The sequence below is a fragment of the Phyllostomus hastatus genome, unplaced genomic scaffold, assembly GCF_019186645.2.
Source record: "Phyllostomus hastatus isolate PE091 unplaced genomic scaffold, TTU_PhHast_1.1 phas_contig_147, whole genome shotgun sequence".
NCBI classification, from domain to species: Eukaryota; Metazoa; Chordata; class Mammalia; order Chiroptera; family Phyllostomidae; genus Phyllostomus; species Phyllostomus hastatus.
In genome coordinates this window covers 8,982,202-8,998,085 of record NW_025333603.1, presented here as the reverse complement: position 1 = coordinate 8,998,085, position 15,884 = coordinate 8,982,202, and the positions used below count along the sequence as shown (strand labels likewise).

Genomic DNA, 15,884 nt, shown 5'->3' with positions numbered 1-15,884 from the left:
ATAATCCCATGCAAATCTTTTATTGTCTTGTTTAGATGTGTAGATGTCCTATCCTATGTCTCACCAGTGAACTCAGAGGAAAAAGTAGTTGTTGTATAGTAAAAAGAAATGAAAACAAGCCTAGATCTGGGACCCAAAGGCCTCCCTCTTCATTTGATTTCCAGGACACCCATCTCGTTTGTTTATCATCACCTGATGCCCTGTCACCTTCTCTGAGCTCCTCTTTGCTGAGCTCTTAAAGGCTGGTGTTCTTAAGCATTCTGCCCTGTGCGCTTCTCTCTCTGCACCCTCTTCAGCTGTGACCTCACCGTCCGTGGCTAACGGCTTCCACCCTGGGATCTCAGCCCAGTTTCACGGTGCTGTCCTGAACCTTCCCACACGCCGAAGTGCTCTCCTAGAGTATCTGCCCAGATGTCTTGTGGGTCCCTAAGATTCATGTCTCCAACCAAACTCATCACACCCCCTTCTAAATGACTACTCTTCTAGAGCTCCCCACAGAGAGAGGGCAGCCCAAATCGCTATGTTGTCAACACACACATCACCACAACTGGTCAGTTCCCAAGTCCCATGGATTCACCTTCCTTAATATGTCACAGACCCACCACAGCCACGGCCACCTTGGTTTAGGTATCATCCTTTCTAACTCAACTGGCTCACACCTCTCCACAGGCCTTACGAATGTGGGAAGACTTAGCCCGCTGCCTGGAACCTATAGCGCCCACTGAACACTTGTTTGAGTAGCTCTCTTCTCTAGGGATAGCAGGAAGCTCCATCCCACATGGATGTAGACAGAGCTGGTGGGAACTCCCAGCACTGAACCCAGAACCTGGTGAGCAGGTAACAAATATATGGTAAATTAGTCACTGAAGGTGAAAACCAAGGCCTACTTTCCCTCCGGTGCTTCTATTCGGTACAAAGGTGACTTAAAGGAACCAGAGAGAACCTCTTCAGGGTTAGGTGTGCTGTTCTGGTAAGCACTGGAAAATGAAAAGTATAAACATCTCTCGCCAAGGAGCTCATAAGACAAAGCAGGCAGGCACAGTGGAAAGGGAATTAATCTTGGAGTCAAAGATCTAAATTTGAATTCCCCTTTTCTGGTGTGTCTTTAAAAATAAAAACTAGTGTGCTTTTGAACAACAAAACACCCTCCCCACCCCCCCCACCCCCCCCAAAAAAAGAAAAAGAGCAAGACCTCAACTTGCCTAGGGCATTTTTTTTCTTTCCTCCTGTGAACCAGAGCTCTGAAGTACTCTGTAACACATACTATTTAATTGTAAAAAATATGTAGTTTTCGAATAGGATAAATCACATCAGACTGAACCTTCAACGGTTAACATTTCAGAGAATCTGCAACAGATGACAGCAGGCAAGTTCCAATCTTTGCTCCAATATACATCAGTAGAACATGTCAAAACCTAAATTAAAAGTTTCACTTGCTTTTTTTTAAAAAAAGAAATAAATCCTTTTGCTGGCAGTCTCCCACTGATGACATGCAACAATCTTTGCATATGAAATCGGCTCATCCCCTGCTTCGCTGCTAACTTTGTAGATGTTCCAAAGCATTTCTGGAGCAAGTGATCTATTTGGACCAACGATGCCAAGCTGGGACCTGAGCCCTGAATGAGCTAAAACTACCAAATCAAGAAGAACGTGGCTTTGGAAGCTATTTTCCCCAAGCGTGGGGTTTCTTCTAGGCAAGGGAGTGATAAAGAATGTTGACTTTTTCCAGATGAACGAAGTTGAATGAAACCTCAAAATCCCACTGCAAGTTTCCGTTCTGAAAAACATGTTGCTGCTACAGAGGTTTCTGTCCCCCCTACTTCCTCTTCCCAAGCATAAAAATTGCACCTGTCTTCCCAAAGTCCATGATTCCGACGTGGGGTGACATGTGTGTGCAACGTGCCGGGCACTGCGGATACGGAGACAAGGCAGGCAGGCCCCAGTCCTGCAGGAGGTCACTGTTTGGTAGGAAGACAGGCACATTCATGACCAACCAAAATAAGACACAAAATGCTAAGATCCACAAGCGAGGAACAAGTAAAGTAAAAGGAGCACTTCAAGGAGGAGCGAGAGCCTCCCTGGGGCACAGGATAGAGCAGGAAACACCCTGAGCAAAGTGTTTTGTCCATTCCTCTATCACAGCCCTCAACTCACTGGACCAGAAACACGTCACATACCTGCCCTCCTCACTGGAAGGTGAGCTCCACGGGCAGAGGCCCCATGTCAGACAATGATTAATCCATCCCGGTTGGCTCAGAGGAGTGCCTGCAGGTATGTTCTCAAGGTGGCACAGAATACTGCGGATCTAGGGGAAGTGGGACGGGTAGGCAGAGCTGGAGCAGTGCGGTGAGGCTGGGCGCTGTGAAGGCCAGGGCAGGAAGCTGAAGTTGTACTCAGTAGGCAACAGGGAGCTGCAGGGGGTTCTAGGGAGACCCATGAATGGACTAAGAATGTGTTTTACATTATTCTGACAGCAATTTAGAAAACACACTGGAGCCAGAGCGATCAACTGAAGGCGGCTACACTGGTTTAGATGAGTAAAAGCCGGCACAGGCCTGAACGCAGGCAGTGGGAGTGCAGCTGTAAAGCAAAGACCTAAAAGATAAACTGCAAAGCCCATGGAGCATGGCTTCCCGAGTGCCTGGCTCGACCTCAGACTGCACGCTCCCTGCAGGTGGTGCCCATTTCTTCTTCATCCCTCTGCCCCGACAGAACCCTACAGAGCAGGCCCAGAAAAGTTGGCTTTTGTTTCCCCTCCATCAAACTTTCAGTTCAACCCCAGTACCTCAGACAGGGTGGTGCATCAGCTTATAACATCCCTGGGCCCAGACAGGAAGAAATGGGGGGAACTCTACAGCAAGAGGAGTTGAGCACACCCAAACAACAACAGCACAGCACAGGTGCCTGGACAGAACAGCATCAAATTTTAAGATTCTGGGTCTGGAGAAACCAGTTTTGGCCCCATAAAAAACACAGAATTCAATACCCTCAGCCCCAGTAGCAGGCTAAACTGCAGGTAGATAATGGTGTGCTCTCCAAATGGGCAGCACTCACTTTCACAACCTGTTTGGCAAATAAATGAGAGTGAGTCAGGAGAGACCACAGTCCAAGGGTAAGCCAAGTCTTGAGCTATGTGGACCCTCCATGGAGAACGAGAGCTCCTTTGAGATTTCCTCAAGAAAATGCGACTAGAGGGGGAGGGCCAGGTGTGTGTGAGCTGTAGGAGGGAGGCGGGTAAGAGGAGAAGAGGAAGAGCAGATTGGACTTGAAAGCTCAGAAAGTAAAGTTCCTCTGGCTCAAAACCTGTCTTGAACTGCAAGCTTCATGGAGAGTTCTTCCATTTCCTTTCATTCTTTTCTGCCTGCTGTGGCGAATGGGAACATCAGGTATTCTACCCAGGAGACTGCCATGTGGGGGCCTGGCACTGGAAGACCTGGCCACCAAGCCCGGCTTTATCATTTATTAACTTCATGCTACAGGCAAGCCTCTGATCCTCAGTGTCCCCTCCCATAAAATGGAAATAATAGCAATAGCCATCTCTACCCACAGGGTCACGGGGAGAACTAACAGGGATAATGAACAGCGACACAGTAAGACTGTCAATCAAGGTGTTTTTTTTTTTTTCTCTTGAACAGACATAGTGGGAGAGGGATTATACCCCAGGGTCTGACACACACCAAAACCACAGTGTAAACTGCCATGAGCTGGAAAAATGCAAAGTTCCATGGCAGTTGGCTTTGACATTTCCTGAGAACAAGAAGAGGTACGTTTGCAGGTAGCTCTGGGTTGGCCTGGGCAAATACTCAGGAAAGTAACACACTTCTCACGAAAGGCTATAAAGTGGCTCTGAACCTGGCTCTAAAGCCATGCTGTAGGTGCCAGACAGGGTTTAATTGCTCCTGGCTAACTCAAACCAAAGCCATCTCTGCGTCCCCTTGAGGGCTCCCCTCCTCGCATCTGGTGCCACAACACAGAGGTATTCACAACTAGGAGATGGCAGAAGATGAGCTCTCTAAGATGATGTCCCTGCAAGCAGTTCTCAGAGCCACCCCTTTCGAGTGGAGATGGGCTCTCAAGACACACGGGAGCGTACCTCCTGGATGAGCGAACCCCTACACCCACCCTGGCTCTTCCGATCGGGTCTGCAGCCAGGGCAGCGGCTCCCATGTAAAAATTAACCAGCTGTTTGGAATTCGAAATGTGGCCTGCCAGCCTCCAGTTGTTTGTTTGTTTCTTCTCTTCTTCTCTTTCCCCTTTCTCCTCTCAAGGAGAAAATCGAAGCGAGGCCGGGGAAAGGCTTTGTGACTCATTTTGCTCAGACTGGCGCCACACTTCTTCTCTGGACCTACTCTGACAATTTCCAGGTGTTGCCTAGGTTTGTTTGTTTGAAGAAACCCAGAGATTCATCAGCGTTCCAACTTGGAGAGTGAATTGTCTATAGATTCAAGATTCATAGTCCTCAGACCAATGACTACATGTGTCTTACTTATGTGGACTTCCACTGATTTTTAAAATCAGTCTGTGGGGCTGCCCTTGGCCTAAGCAAGCCTCTGAGCAGTTCTTCAAGAGCCAAGTGCAGTGTTTACACTTGCTGAATGAATAAATGGATGAATGATCGTTCTCTGAAAGAGGAAAACAGCTATTTCACTCGAAGACGCACACATACCACGGACTCCTGACCCACATCACTTCCCCTCTTCTAAGACTCTTCCAGGTATAGGAGTCTAATGCAATCCTCAAGAAGCAAACTTTCTTTTCTTTTAGCCAAAGGGAAGCTAAGGTTACAATCCACTTAAAACTTCCTGGGGTTTGTATTCCTGGGGAATTAACTCCTAATCCCTTCCCTCAGGTAATTAAAAGCAAGCAAGCAAACAAAATAAAACCTAATCAGCCACAAAGGTTTCCCTTTTCTACAGACTTTCCCTCATTCTGCTTTTCTGGCCACAGGTGGCCCCAGGTGGCCCCAGGTGGCCCAGGTGTTGTGAGCAGATCTACACCCCTGACCCCAGGTTTGTGTGAGAGGTCGTGAGGATACAAAAAGGGCTCCAGGTGCCAGTGCTGCTGCCACCCCTCAACACCCGCAAACCTGCTTTCCAGAGGCAACAGGAGGTGGTGGAAAGGAACAACTCATGACCCAGAGCTCGAATCTACTGCTATTTTGCCATGGGACCCTGAACAAGTCACTTCTTAATTTTGAGCCACAGTTTCCTTATCTGCCAAATTTAAATATAATACATGCTGGGTTCATCTGATAGGCTAAATGTGAGAAGGCAAAGGAAGTTGGAAAACATAGGAAAGGTCTCAAAACTACACAATACTAGCAATACCTTCATTCAGTTCCTAACGCCTTGTTTTCCCCTCCAAGGTGGGGGGCAGGGTGGCTTACTGTCTCTGCCCACTCTAAGGTACACCCTCCTTACCACCAGCAACTAAATGGTTGTACCCCAAAACGGAAGTGCTACTTCCCTCTTCCTCTCCCGTCTATACCCAAGCCTCCTACAACTAGCTGGGGAAGAGGGTCCACTGCTTTCTCTTCACAAAAGAAAAGGTTGCTCAGCATGGCAGAAATAACTTGCTGTAGGAGGTTGATGGGGCAGTTGCTTGTCCTATCCCTACTGAATCTCAGTATTCTCATCTGAGACCACCTGCATTGTCTATTTTTCAGGGCCCTGAGAAAGCAGGCATGGGAGGTCTGTGATCTAGAAACAACCCTTTCTGGGCCCTGGACTCTCATTAGGGAGCCTTCTGGGAGATTCAAGAGGGGTGTGGAGGCTGAGGGAAGCTGAGAGCCACCACCTCCTTACCTCCACCACCTGGCCAAGGAGAGGCGGGAGGGAGTGGTGCCCAGTGGTTCAAGGCCTCTTCATCCCGTCCAGTGATGGCCTGGACGGGACAAGGATGTCACAGCTGTCCCCTGTTGAGAGGAACTCCCACCTTGATGAGTCTGACAATATCCACCTTGCTTCCTCACTCCCAGGAAGTACCAAGGGCCTTAACCTGAGAGAGACAGCTAACTAGAGAAACTTAAGGGGACCAAAGGAGCCGGGAGAGAAGGAACTGAGAGAGGTGGGAGCCAGAGAAATGAAGGTACAAACAGGCAGAGAGAGAAAGGTAAAGAGCCCCAGGAACAGAGACAGAAGAGTAGACAGACACACAGAGAGAGGAAGACAGACTGACAGCGCTGTGTCAGGAGGCAGGGAAGACAAAGGGGACCATCCGGTATTTTTAACTGGTCTGGCCTTTCAGAGACACCCAGTACCCCAAAGAAAAGCCTAGGGGGCGGGAGGAGGAGGCCTGAGCAAGCAGTGGCTCACGCCGGCCCCCTCCGCCCCTCCGCCCCAGCGCCCGGCCCCCTCCCTGGGTCCTGGCCCCCGCCCGGTCCCACCATCCCTCCCGGCCCATTCGCTCACCTGCCAGCGCCAGGATCTGGGCCTTGTGGAGCAGCAGTGCACCCCAGTCGCGTGGGGCGCGCGGGGGGCTCTCGGGCCCGGCACCCAGCTCCTCTGGGCCCCGGTACACGGCGTACACCTTCTGGTTGTCAAAATCCAGCCGTGAGCGGGGGCTGAAGTCGCGCACGCACGACACGGGCAGCGCGTAGCAGACGTTGTCCTCCAGGAACCGCACAAAGGCGTACATGGTGGGCGCCGGGGGCGGGCCCGGGGCGGGCACTGAGGTGGGGACACGGCTGGGGACACGAGCTGCGCCGCCGGGCCGGGGGGGGGGGGCGGCTCCCCAACCCCCGAGTCCCCCCACTGTTATTGTTCCCGAAAGCGCCGCTCTGCCAATCGGCTGCTCTGGCCTGGGCGCGGAAAAGAGAGGGAGGGGAATGGGGGGTGGGGGGCAGACGAGGGGGGTTTGGAAGCGCACTGCCACTCGCAAAGTCAGACCCGAGCAATCACAGCCGGAGCGCATTTTGAGTAGGGAGGGGAGAGGGCAGAGAGATTGAATTGCAATACTAATACTACTAATAATAATAGCATTGCTGAAAAGAGTACTTTGACTGAAAGTCGCTGCGGGCAGGATTATATTGCTTCAACAATCGCATGGCAAAACAAATTGCATTGCAACAGAAAAGGGCATTGCAAAGGAGAAGAGGCACTGTGGGAAAATGATGTGTGTGGGGGGAGGCAATCTTGTTTCGATCCCTAACTTTAAACTTGTACTTGCAAGGGAGCAGAATTTTGGAGTGTTTCAAATATTTTAGCCACTCCTGTCGGCCCTTACAGTTCTTTTTTTCCCCCGTCTTCTGCAAAACTGCCAGCTCCCGCTGCCAGTTCTGGGGGCTGTTTCCACAGAACTGCCAAACTAGTTCTGACCAGTACTGGGGCTTATCTGGGATTTCCAGTTGGACCAGGTGGCTGGGGTGGCGGAAGGATAGTGGAGGGCTGCTCGCCGCCAGGGCAGCAGTGGCGCCCCTCTGTCCTGGAGTGAGTATCCCTCCACAACCTTTCTGTCTCTGAATTGGGATCACTTGGAATGAAATGGGAAGTTGGAGGAGTGTTCCGTAGAAGGCAAGACCGGGACTAGCTGGCCATTTCTGGAGCCCCTTAGAGAGTTCAAGAGTGAGACTGTGAAATAGCAATCTTTGCTCTGTTCCTAACATCACAGACAGGAGAGGTCCGGGAAGGATTTAGGTGTTCCCAGAAAGAGGGCGACTGGGCGCCACATTCGTGGGAAGGCCACCTCACATCACGGGGGGGGGGGGGGCAGCACCTTCACAGGGACGCCTCTGGGAGGGTGGGTAGACTTTGATTCAAATATGGCTACTTATATCCCCAGAAATAAGGAGTGCCTAGCTCCGACCTGGCACTTAAGAGAATCAATAAATTTTAGGTGAAGAATAATAAATAAAATTCCACATTCATCCAGCCATCCAGTCATTCACTCATTTATTCAGGCAACCAAGATTCACTGGATGTGTACCACACGCCAGAGTCTGGGGTAGGTGCTAGTAGTGCCAATGGACAGGACAAGCACATGGATTCCTTCAAATGTTACTGTGGCAGAACCCGAGCTTCCATGTTGGATCTCTGCACCAAAATTAGGTCACTATATGAATAATACACCTTCCCTGCCCTAAAAACCCTTGTAATCTGGTCTTGGAATATTAAAAAAGTATTTATGTAATAGTGAGAAAATATTCTCATACAGGAATGCTTAATGGAAGTGGCAGTCTCAACTAAGTGTTATTTATATTTTTTAATTCATGTTAATGAACTCAATCTGTAAGAAAAATCAAAATAAATGCACCAAAATGTTGTTCATTAATAGTAAGAGTGGTGGGTGATTTTGTTTACCATTGTGTTTTATATTTATAGATTTATATGTAACTATTTTCCACAGTAAGCAGGTATGACTTTATAATCAGAAAGCATTACACATTATTCTCTTTTAAAAGCACTAGGCTTACATTTCAGATCAGCTACACTAATGATGAAGTAGATAAACCAAAACCCCCAAGTTATTTTACTGTGCTTTAGGAAATGAGTTATACAGATGAACCACATCAACATACACCTCCCTGATCTAAATGTACAGGTCAGGTCAAGTCCCCTTAAACCAGGCCTCTGGTATAGATGCAGTGACAGTCGGACATGACCATGAGTTGTCCTGATGCAGGTACGGGTCCTACATTGCCCCACATACTTGTGGAAAAAAGAGGAACCACTCTGTTGTTCCAGCAGATTTACCTTCATAATTATGGTTTCTTTGGACTGATCTTAAGTGAGTTTATTTTAAGGATACATTGCTGTGGTCATTAAGGGAAAGTAATGTGTAGCAAGACTTCTGATAACTCACAAGAAGGATGTGAGTATGCAGAGTTGGCCATATTTAACGTAAGTCCAAGAAGCTCAAAACTATGTTTGCAAAATAATTTCAAGTAGCACCATCTTGAAATGGCACCAACCACCTATCCCATCTAAATGAGGGTGAACCTAAAATATACTATGTTACCCGTCTCTTACCACCTTCCTGGACACTGTACACTTCAGATGCATTAAACTATTTGATATTTCCCAAGATAGCATGTTTTATGAGGTCCCAAGCCTTTGTGTTTGCTCTGTCCTCATCTTGGGAAGTATTTCCTCCTGGGGTGCATGGTGACCTCAACTTTCCCTGAAGACCAGCTTAAATGCCATCTCCTTTGTGAAGTCTTCTTTAACAACCAACTCTCCTCAAGCACAGGCAGTCTCTTTCTACTATTTTGTCCCCAAACCTTTTATCTTCCCTTATTAGAATGAGCTCTTTGAGGGATGACATAAAGGCTGAGTAACTTCAACATCCCAGGTTCCTAGCACAGGACTGGGGGGAGTAGAGGCTTATAGACCAGATGCATTAAAGAAAGACACAGAAAGCATAAACAGCAAACCTTTTTGCATGCTTCCCCCTGCCCCCAAAACTCTGCTTTTTCTTTTCAGGGTTGAGCTGAATACCAACTCTGTCTTTCCCACTCCCAGGGGCCAAAGGGCAGAATGCTGACTACTCCTTGTAAGACAGACACACATTCGTGAATGTAATAAATACCATGCGTCCTGAAGTTCAAACAAATTCCCCACCCAAGTCACTGTAAATAATTCTTATAAGAGGGCAGTTCCATTTCCCAAGAACCCAGAAAGAAGAAAAGAACAAACAATGAAACGAATGCCAACAGAGTAAACACAGACTCAATACATTTTGCAGGGAGGTTCGCAGAATGGATTTTTGGGAAGGAATGACAGGTACAGGATACTCAAAGAAACTCTTCAGCAACCTCAGGGCAACCAAAAGACACCCAGAGTTTCTGCTTCCTGTGTGACTCTTACAGTATTTGAACAGAGCTTCATGGAGAACCTACTAAGTGCTTCTGCTCTAGTGGAAACTGGCAGAGTACCTCATTGATCAGAGACCATGGCCCCAGGCTTTACACATACTGGGAACTCAAGATGTTGATGATTCATTGATTGGCAAGGAAAGGCAGTTCAAAAGTCCAGATTTCAGTGGTGGTTAAAAACATCAAGTTCAACCAAATCATGGTTGAATCCCCTCTTCAATATCCCTGCCGAATGGTCACCAGATACCTCTTATATAGTTCTAATGTCAGGAAGTTGACTATTGCCCCTCAACTTTGGGAAAAACTACTGACTGACTGTTGGAAAGACCTTTCTTACTTACACTGAGACAGAATCTTATACCTTGTAGCCACCATACTAGGTCCACCACCAAGAGTCTCATGTTAGCCCTTCAGATACAGGAAAGCTTGGGATCCTTTCTCCTTAGAAATTGTCTGTCTTCTGCCCAGACATCTTCATGTCCCTTACCTGTCTCTGCTCATATGACATGGGTTCAGTGATGATAATTGTGGTATCTACTTTTCCTCCAAAGCATACTATAAACCTTGCATACCAGACACCAAGTATATCTCAATTAATTTCCCACTAACCATTGAAGTAGGTCTTAACCCCAGGACAGAGTTAAGGACACTGAGACTTATGGCGAAGCAGTTTGGTTCTGAGGAGTCCTGGAAAGCTTGGAGTCATATTTGCATTTGAGACTTTTAGACTAGAAGCCATGCAGGGGAAGATTTAGATGGAAGGCAAGACTGGGGAATGGGAGGCCTAGGATGAGGTTGACTGTCCTCTTCTTGGCCCTCTCCTAACTCCCTCTTTCTGTGGGCCAAATGTGCTTTGCCTCTCATCCAAGTTATTTTAATGGAGCAGAAAATGTACACATCTGGGGCAGCTTTGCAACTGCATCTCCATTGTGCTTTCCTGTTGAGTTTTGCAGAGCTTTGGGTTAATGTCAAGCTCCTTCGGTTTAGCCAGCTGAAGCATGTTCAGTGGCAGCAGCGGGACTTGTGTTTCATATTACTGCATGGAATTCTCAGTGTACTTTGCAAAACTATTTTAAGGAGACCTGGGTTCTGTAAATTTTTAAAGCAATTGGAGCGTGTCTTTTCAACCTCTCTGCTAATGATTGACCACATTTTTTCATGATTTTGCTTTTTTTCCCCTCTGTGATATTTAATTTGACTTTTCAAGTATTTGCTTTTTAAATTTTTACTTTATTTATTTTTAAATTTTGCCCAGAAAAGAAATTTGCTGTGCAGCTTAGGACCGCTGTCTTCTTGCGTTAATTTAAGGAAGAAATGTTGACACATGGTTAGCAGGATCTGGAACTGTTGGGAGGCCCATGGTGGGCATTACCCTGAGCTGGGTACTATCACCTCAAAGCTGAAGTGTCAACCCAGTACATCCATGTGAATCCCTGCTCATGAAATGTGGTTGAGTTTGGTTGTGGGGTCTTAGGCAGGGGAAGAAAGGCACAATAGCCAGGAGGAAGGAAGAAAGGAAAGAAAGAGAAGTTACATGTTGAATACAGGCTCAATGGCAGTGAACATTACCTAGAGTTAGAGGGAATGGCATTTGACATGTAGGTGACAGCTTGGAGGGCTAATGGAATGTGGGCTTTGGCTTTGCCTCATCTTTGCTCTGACTTTGGGCAAGACAGTTCACCTTCTTGGGCCTCAGTTTTCTTACCTGTAAAATGGGGCTATTAAAACTTATCTTTTGAAGGTGTAAGAATTGGGGGAGAAGTTTTTGACCCTGTCTGTGTATCAGTATCACCTGAGCGTAAAAAATATTCCACTCCATTGCATACCTCTGAGTAGGAAGATTTTAAGGTAACATGCTAGTCAGGTAGGAAATGCTCCACAAGGCACAGATATTACTTTCAGGGGAAATACATGGGGCTCTGAAATGTCTCTGAGGCATAATATTCATCTGAAATATGACACACTAATGGGAAAAGAAGACAATATACTGTAATCTTAGGCCCTGGATCCAAATCCTGGCCCAATAAGTAAGGCCTGTCCTTACTAAGTCTATGGTTATGGGCAAGTTTCCTAATCTCTTCAAGCCTCACTTTCTTCACGGGAATCTTAACACATATGACTTCATAGGGTTGTCATGAGGATTAAATGAGGTAATTCATGTAAAATGCTTGGCACAGTACTTAACACATGGTGAGTCCTCAATAAATGATAGTTGCTATTATTCTTGTCATCATAATTATTATTAGAGTTATTATTAGGAGAGCTCTAATACCTATGCTGTGAGTAGGGTACCCAATAAAGTTTATCGAAGCAAATTGAATATAATGAGCTGAACAACACTAATAATTATCCAACAAACACCCTAGAATGCTTCCATGCAAGCGCCATTCTCTTTAAACAAGAGCCTGTGAGCACAGGTCACAGTCACCAAAGAAACTTTCAGATCTTTCATGTTCAAGAGTCTCTGAGGCTACCAGTCTTGCCTAAACTTGCAGCAAACATTTCTAAGATATTGTGCTTGGAGCCACAAACACAAGTCATTCATTCAAACTGACTTTGTTGATTATTTTCTCAGAAGAAATAAAGACCTATGTGCATTATATAAAACATAAAAATGCAGAAGCATTTACAGCAACTGGAATTTGTGAATGTGAATCTTGGCTTGATATTCAGATTATGTGGATCATAGTCAAGTTCAACCAATCACATCTTAGCTATGTTGTGTTCTCATGTGAGTCACACATAAGAGGTGGTCACACGAATGATCTGAATCCAGGCATTTTACTCCAGGACCAGTCCAGTCCTCTCTCAGTATCCCTGGGGACTGGTTCTAGGACCAGCTGCAGAGTCTCAAGTCTCTTGTATAAAATGGCACAGAACATTCATACAGTCAGCCCTCTGCATGAAAGGATTCCCAACCACGGATTGAAAATACTTTTCCATCCAGTGTTGGCTGAATCCATGGAAACCTTTGGGTATGAGTACTGACTGTATATACTCTACATAAGCAACACAAGCAAATGAATCCCAGTGGTTGAAGACCCAAAGAAATGTGTGAATAGAAGAGGCTGTCACAAAGGAACAACATGTAAATTAGAATAATTTAACTTGCCTCAATTATGAGTTTCAATTAGGGGTCAATTAGTTTGAGAAGCTACTTCTGGTTTCCCTTATTAAATTAACTCATTTTGTTATTTCTTTTCAGCTGAAATGTCACTTCCTCAGGAAAGTCCTCCCCATTTTCCTCCTCCCATTCCCCTCCATAGGTTAGCTCAGGTTCCTGGTACATATTCCACAGTTCTTTCCATTATTCTTTATGGGGTTTTTCATAGTATATAATAGCTATTTATTCTATTATTGTCTGTCTTTGCCACTAGATCTAAAACTCCACTAGAAAAAAAACATATCTGTTTTTCTCACAGTTGTTTCCTAGCACCTTGCCTGGCACATGGGAGACTCCAAACAAACCCCTGTTGAATGAGTGCCCCCAAAGGTGAGAAAGGCTTTGCTTTGTCCCCAGGTCCACCTTCCGCTTAGGCATGTATCTCTGCTTCCCTATCCCCACATGTCTGGCTTCTGCAACCTGGCCCCCACATCAATAAAAGTCCCTTTTGTAGTTTTCACTTAGTACCACCAGACAGGTTGACATTTTCAAAATGTTTTCCTAAATATAAAGAGAGAATTAAAAAGAAATAATTACAGAAAAAAATGCACACAGCAGAAAAATAGCCAAGTTGATAGCCACACATAGACGGCATGCACTAATTCCAGTAACAACGTAACAGCATCAGGAACCTCACTGACATAGCCCATGGCCCTCTTGGAAACAAGATGTGATCCTACCTTGTCCTACAAGGCTAGACCCCCTTCTTACCTTGCTGCTAGCTGGAGATCATTGACACAGGATGATCACTGCCTCATCTTGTCTTCAGATAATTTCAACATTATTTGGGAGGTAACAGGGCAATCTTCCTTCAAAGACCACTTGCTAGTTCTCTGGTTACCGTCTCTGCTCATCTCAAGCACCTATGGCTCAGAATGGGTGCTTTGTACAGGCCCTCGTGAGTCCAGAGTGCACCCCACTTTGTCATTCACTCTTAGGCTTTTGCTTGATAACTCTGAGCTGCCATTCTAGGCCAGAGGCACAAAAGAGAACATTCATTCAGAGTTAAGTCATTCTAGAAGCACACAGCAAACCATAAACCACTCTGATTTTAAGAATTGTCTCCTATCCACACCATAAATTCAGTATAAAATCAGAGAAAATGAATGAAAATGGAATGAACAATTAGCAATTTCTGTGGTAGGAACTGTTCTGGTTGCTTTACAGTATTAACTTCTTTAATGTTTTCAAAACACCTCATGAGGTTGGGACTATTTTCTCTGCAGATGAGGACATTAAGAGTTAGAGAGGTGACCGAAGTTGTTAATAGTCACATGGAGAAGACTTCAGCTTCCTGATTCAAAGCCTGGGTTTCGAGGGCTGTGTGGACACAGGCCTTACCTGTTTCCTGAGGCAGCGAGCAGCTGAATTGACTGTGGGAATTAATCTCTGCTCTGCTCCTCCCTCCCCCAGAGGTCTAAAATTGTGACTACTAGACCTTAAGGAAAAGTCCAATATCTGTCATTCTCAGCATCCCTAGCTTGAGTACTAATGATTCTGTGAATACGATGATATGACTACGTTATCTGGGTTTCTTAAATCGTGCCCACCTGACTCCTGAGACTTTGAACTTTTCAAGCACTCTGAGGTTTCTAACTGTTCAAGCAGATTTCTACAGGTTTTTTTTTTTTTTTTTTTAGATTTTTATTTCTAGAGAGAGAGGAGGGGAAGGAGAGAAACATCAGTGTGTGGTTGCCTCTCATGTGTCCCATACCATGGACCTGGTCTACAGCCCAGGCATATGCTCTGACTGGGAATCGAATCGGTGACCTTTTGCTTCACAGGCCTGTGCTCAATCCACTGAGCTACACCAGCCAGGGCTAGATTTCTACAGTCTTATACCCACTGTTGGGTATCTGGCCAGAAGGTGGAACCTGTTGGGAATCACCTGTTAGAGCACGGCCTGGATGGAGGCCCCTCTGAGCCAGAACAAAAGAGGACCAGAGAGCTCTAATCCAAGATATCTTTGTGAAAAGTGTCACCCCCCTCTACCCTATTTTTACCTGCTATTACTTGAAAGAATAATAGCAGTGAACCACTGTGGAATGCTTACCTCATGCCAGGCTTTATAGACATTTCTCACTTAATCCTCAAAACCATCCTGGGTGGTAGGTACTATTAGTGTTAGCCTCACTTTAAAGTTGAGTAACCATGGGAATAGCATAGAAATGTTAGGTAACTTGCCCCAAATTACACAGGAGTAAATGGTGAATTGAAACTCAGGCTACTTGACTCCAAAGCCCCAACCCTGGACTCCTCTACCCCAATTCTGGTTCCCTCCAAGCCTGGCCCATGCCTTAGTGAGGGTGATCTGTGCCCTTCTAGCAAGGATGGGGAGATGATGAGGTCTTTATCTTCAACAGGTGAGATGCTGGTTCTCTAGGAATGTCAAGACCACCTTGACTGGTCCAGGTGAGACCCTGGCAGGCATTCTCTCAAAAAGCACCCTGAAATTTACTGCTATGTTCATCTTATGTTGTAGCAGATGGTGTATATAAAAACATAGTATAGAGAAGGTTTTCTTTCATTTACTCAAAACCGGTTTCTTTATTTAGTAACACAATAGGGCCACTTATTATGCTAACAAAAAAAAGTCCTTGACCTCCAAGTTTTTGTATTATGATGGAAAAATGACTCATATGTACAATATACAACACATTTTCTGCTGATAATTCTTTTTCATATGTTACTTTAGTGCTGTTGGTAGACAAATTGGAGTGGAGAATTTCAACACTGTACCTCCCCTTCTTCACCATCAGGCATATCTTTATTACCATGGGAAGAAATAGCAATGCCAGTTGAGGCATTTTTTTAGGGGCAGGTGAGACTCTGGACAAAGTGTTCAGGGAGAAGTTTAACTCGACTGGAAGGCAGAGTAGGTAACCGGCCAGGACCCCACATCCACCCTGC

At 45.9% G+C, this 15,884-nt stretch overlaps 1 protein-coding gene across 3 annotated transcripts in view; it reads right to left on the bottom strand.

Annotated features, from left to right (window-relative positions):
• The window catches only part of LOC123831221 (BEN domain-containing protein 5), a 237,458-nt gene extending 230,722 nt beyond the window's left edge, over positions 1–6,736 (bottom strand). For 2 of the 3 annotated variants that reach the window (XM_045858033.1, XM_045858024.1), the window contains exon 1: positions 6,411–6,736. In XM_045858033.1, coding sequence (XP_045713989.1) covers positions 6,411–6,636 — 226 coding nt within the window. In that variant the 5' untranslated portion in view covers positions 6,637–6,736. The remainder of the gene's footprint in view (positions 1–6,410) is intronic. The other variant, XM_045858040.1, reaches the window with a different exon arrangement.
• Positions 6,737–15,884: the final 9,148 nt, after the last annotated feature.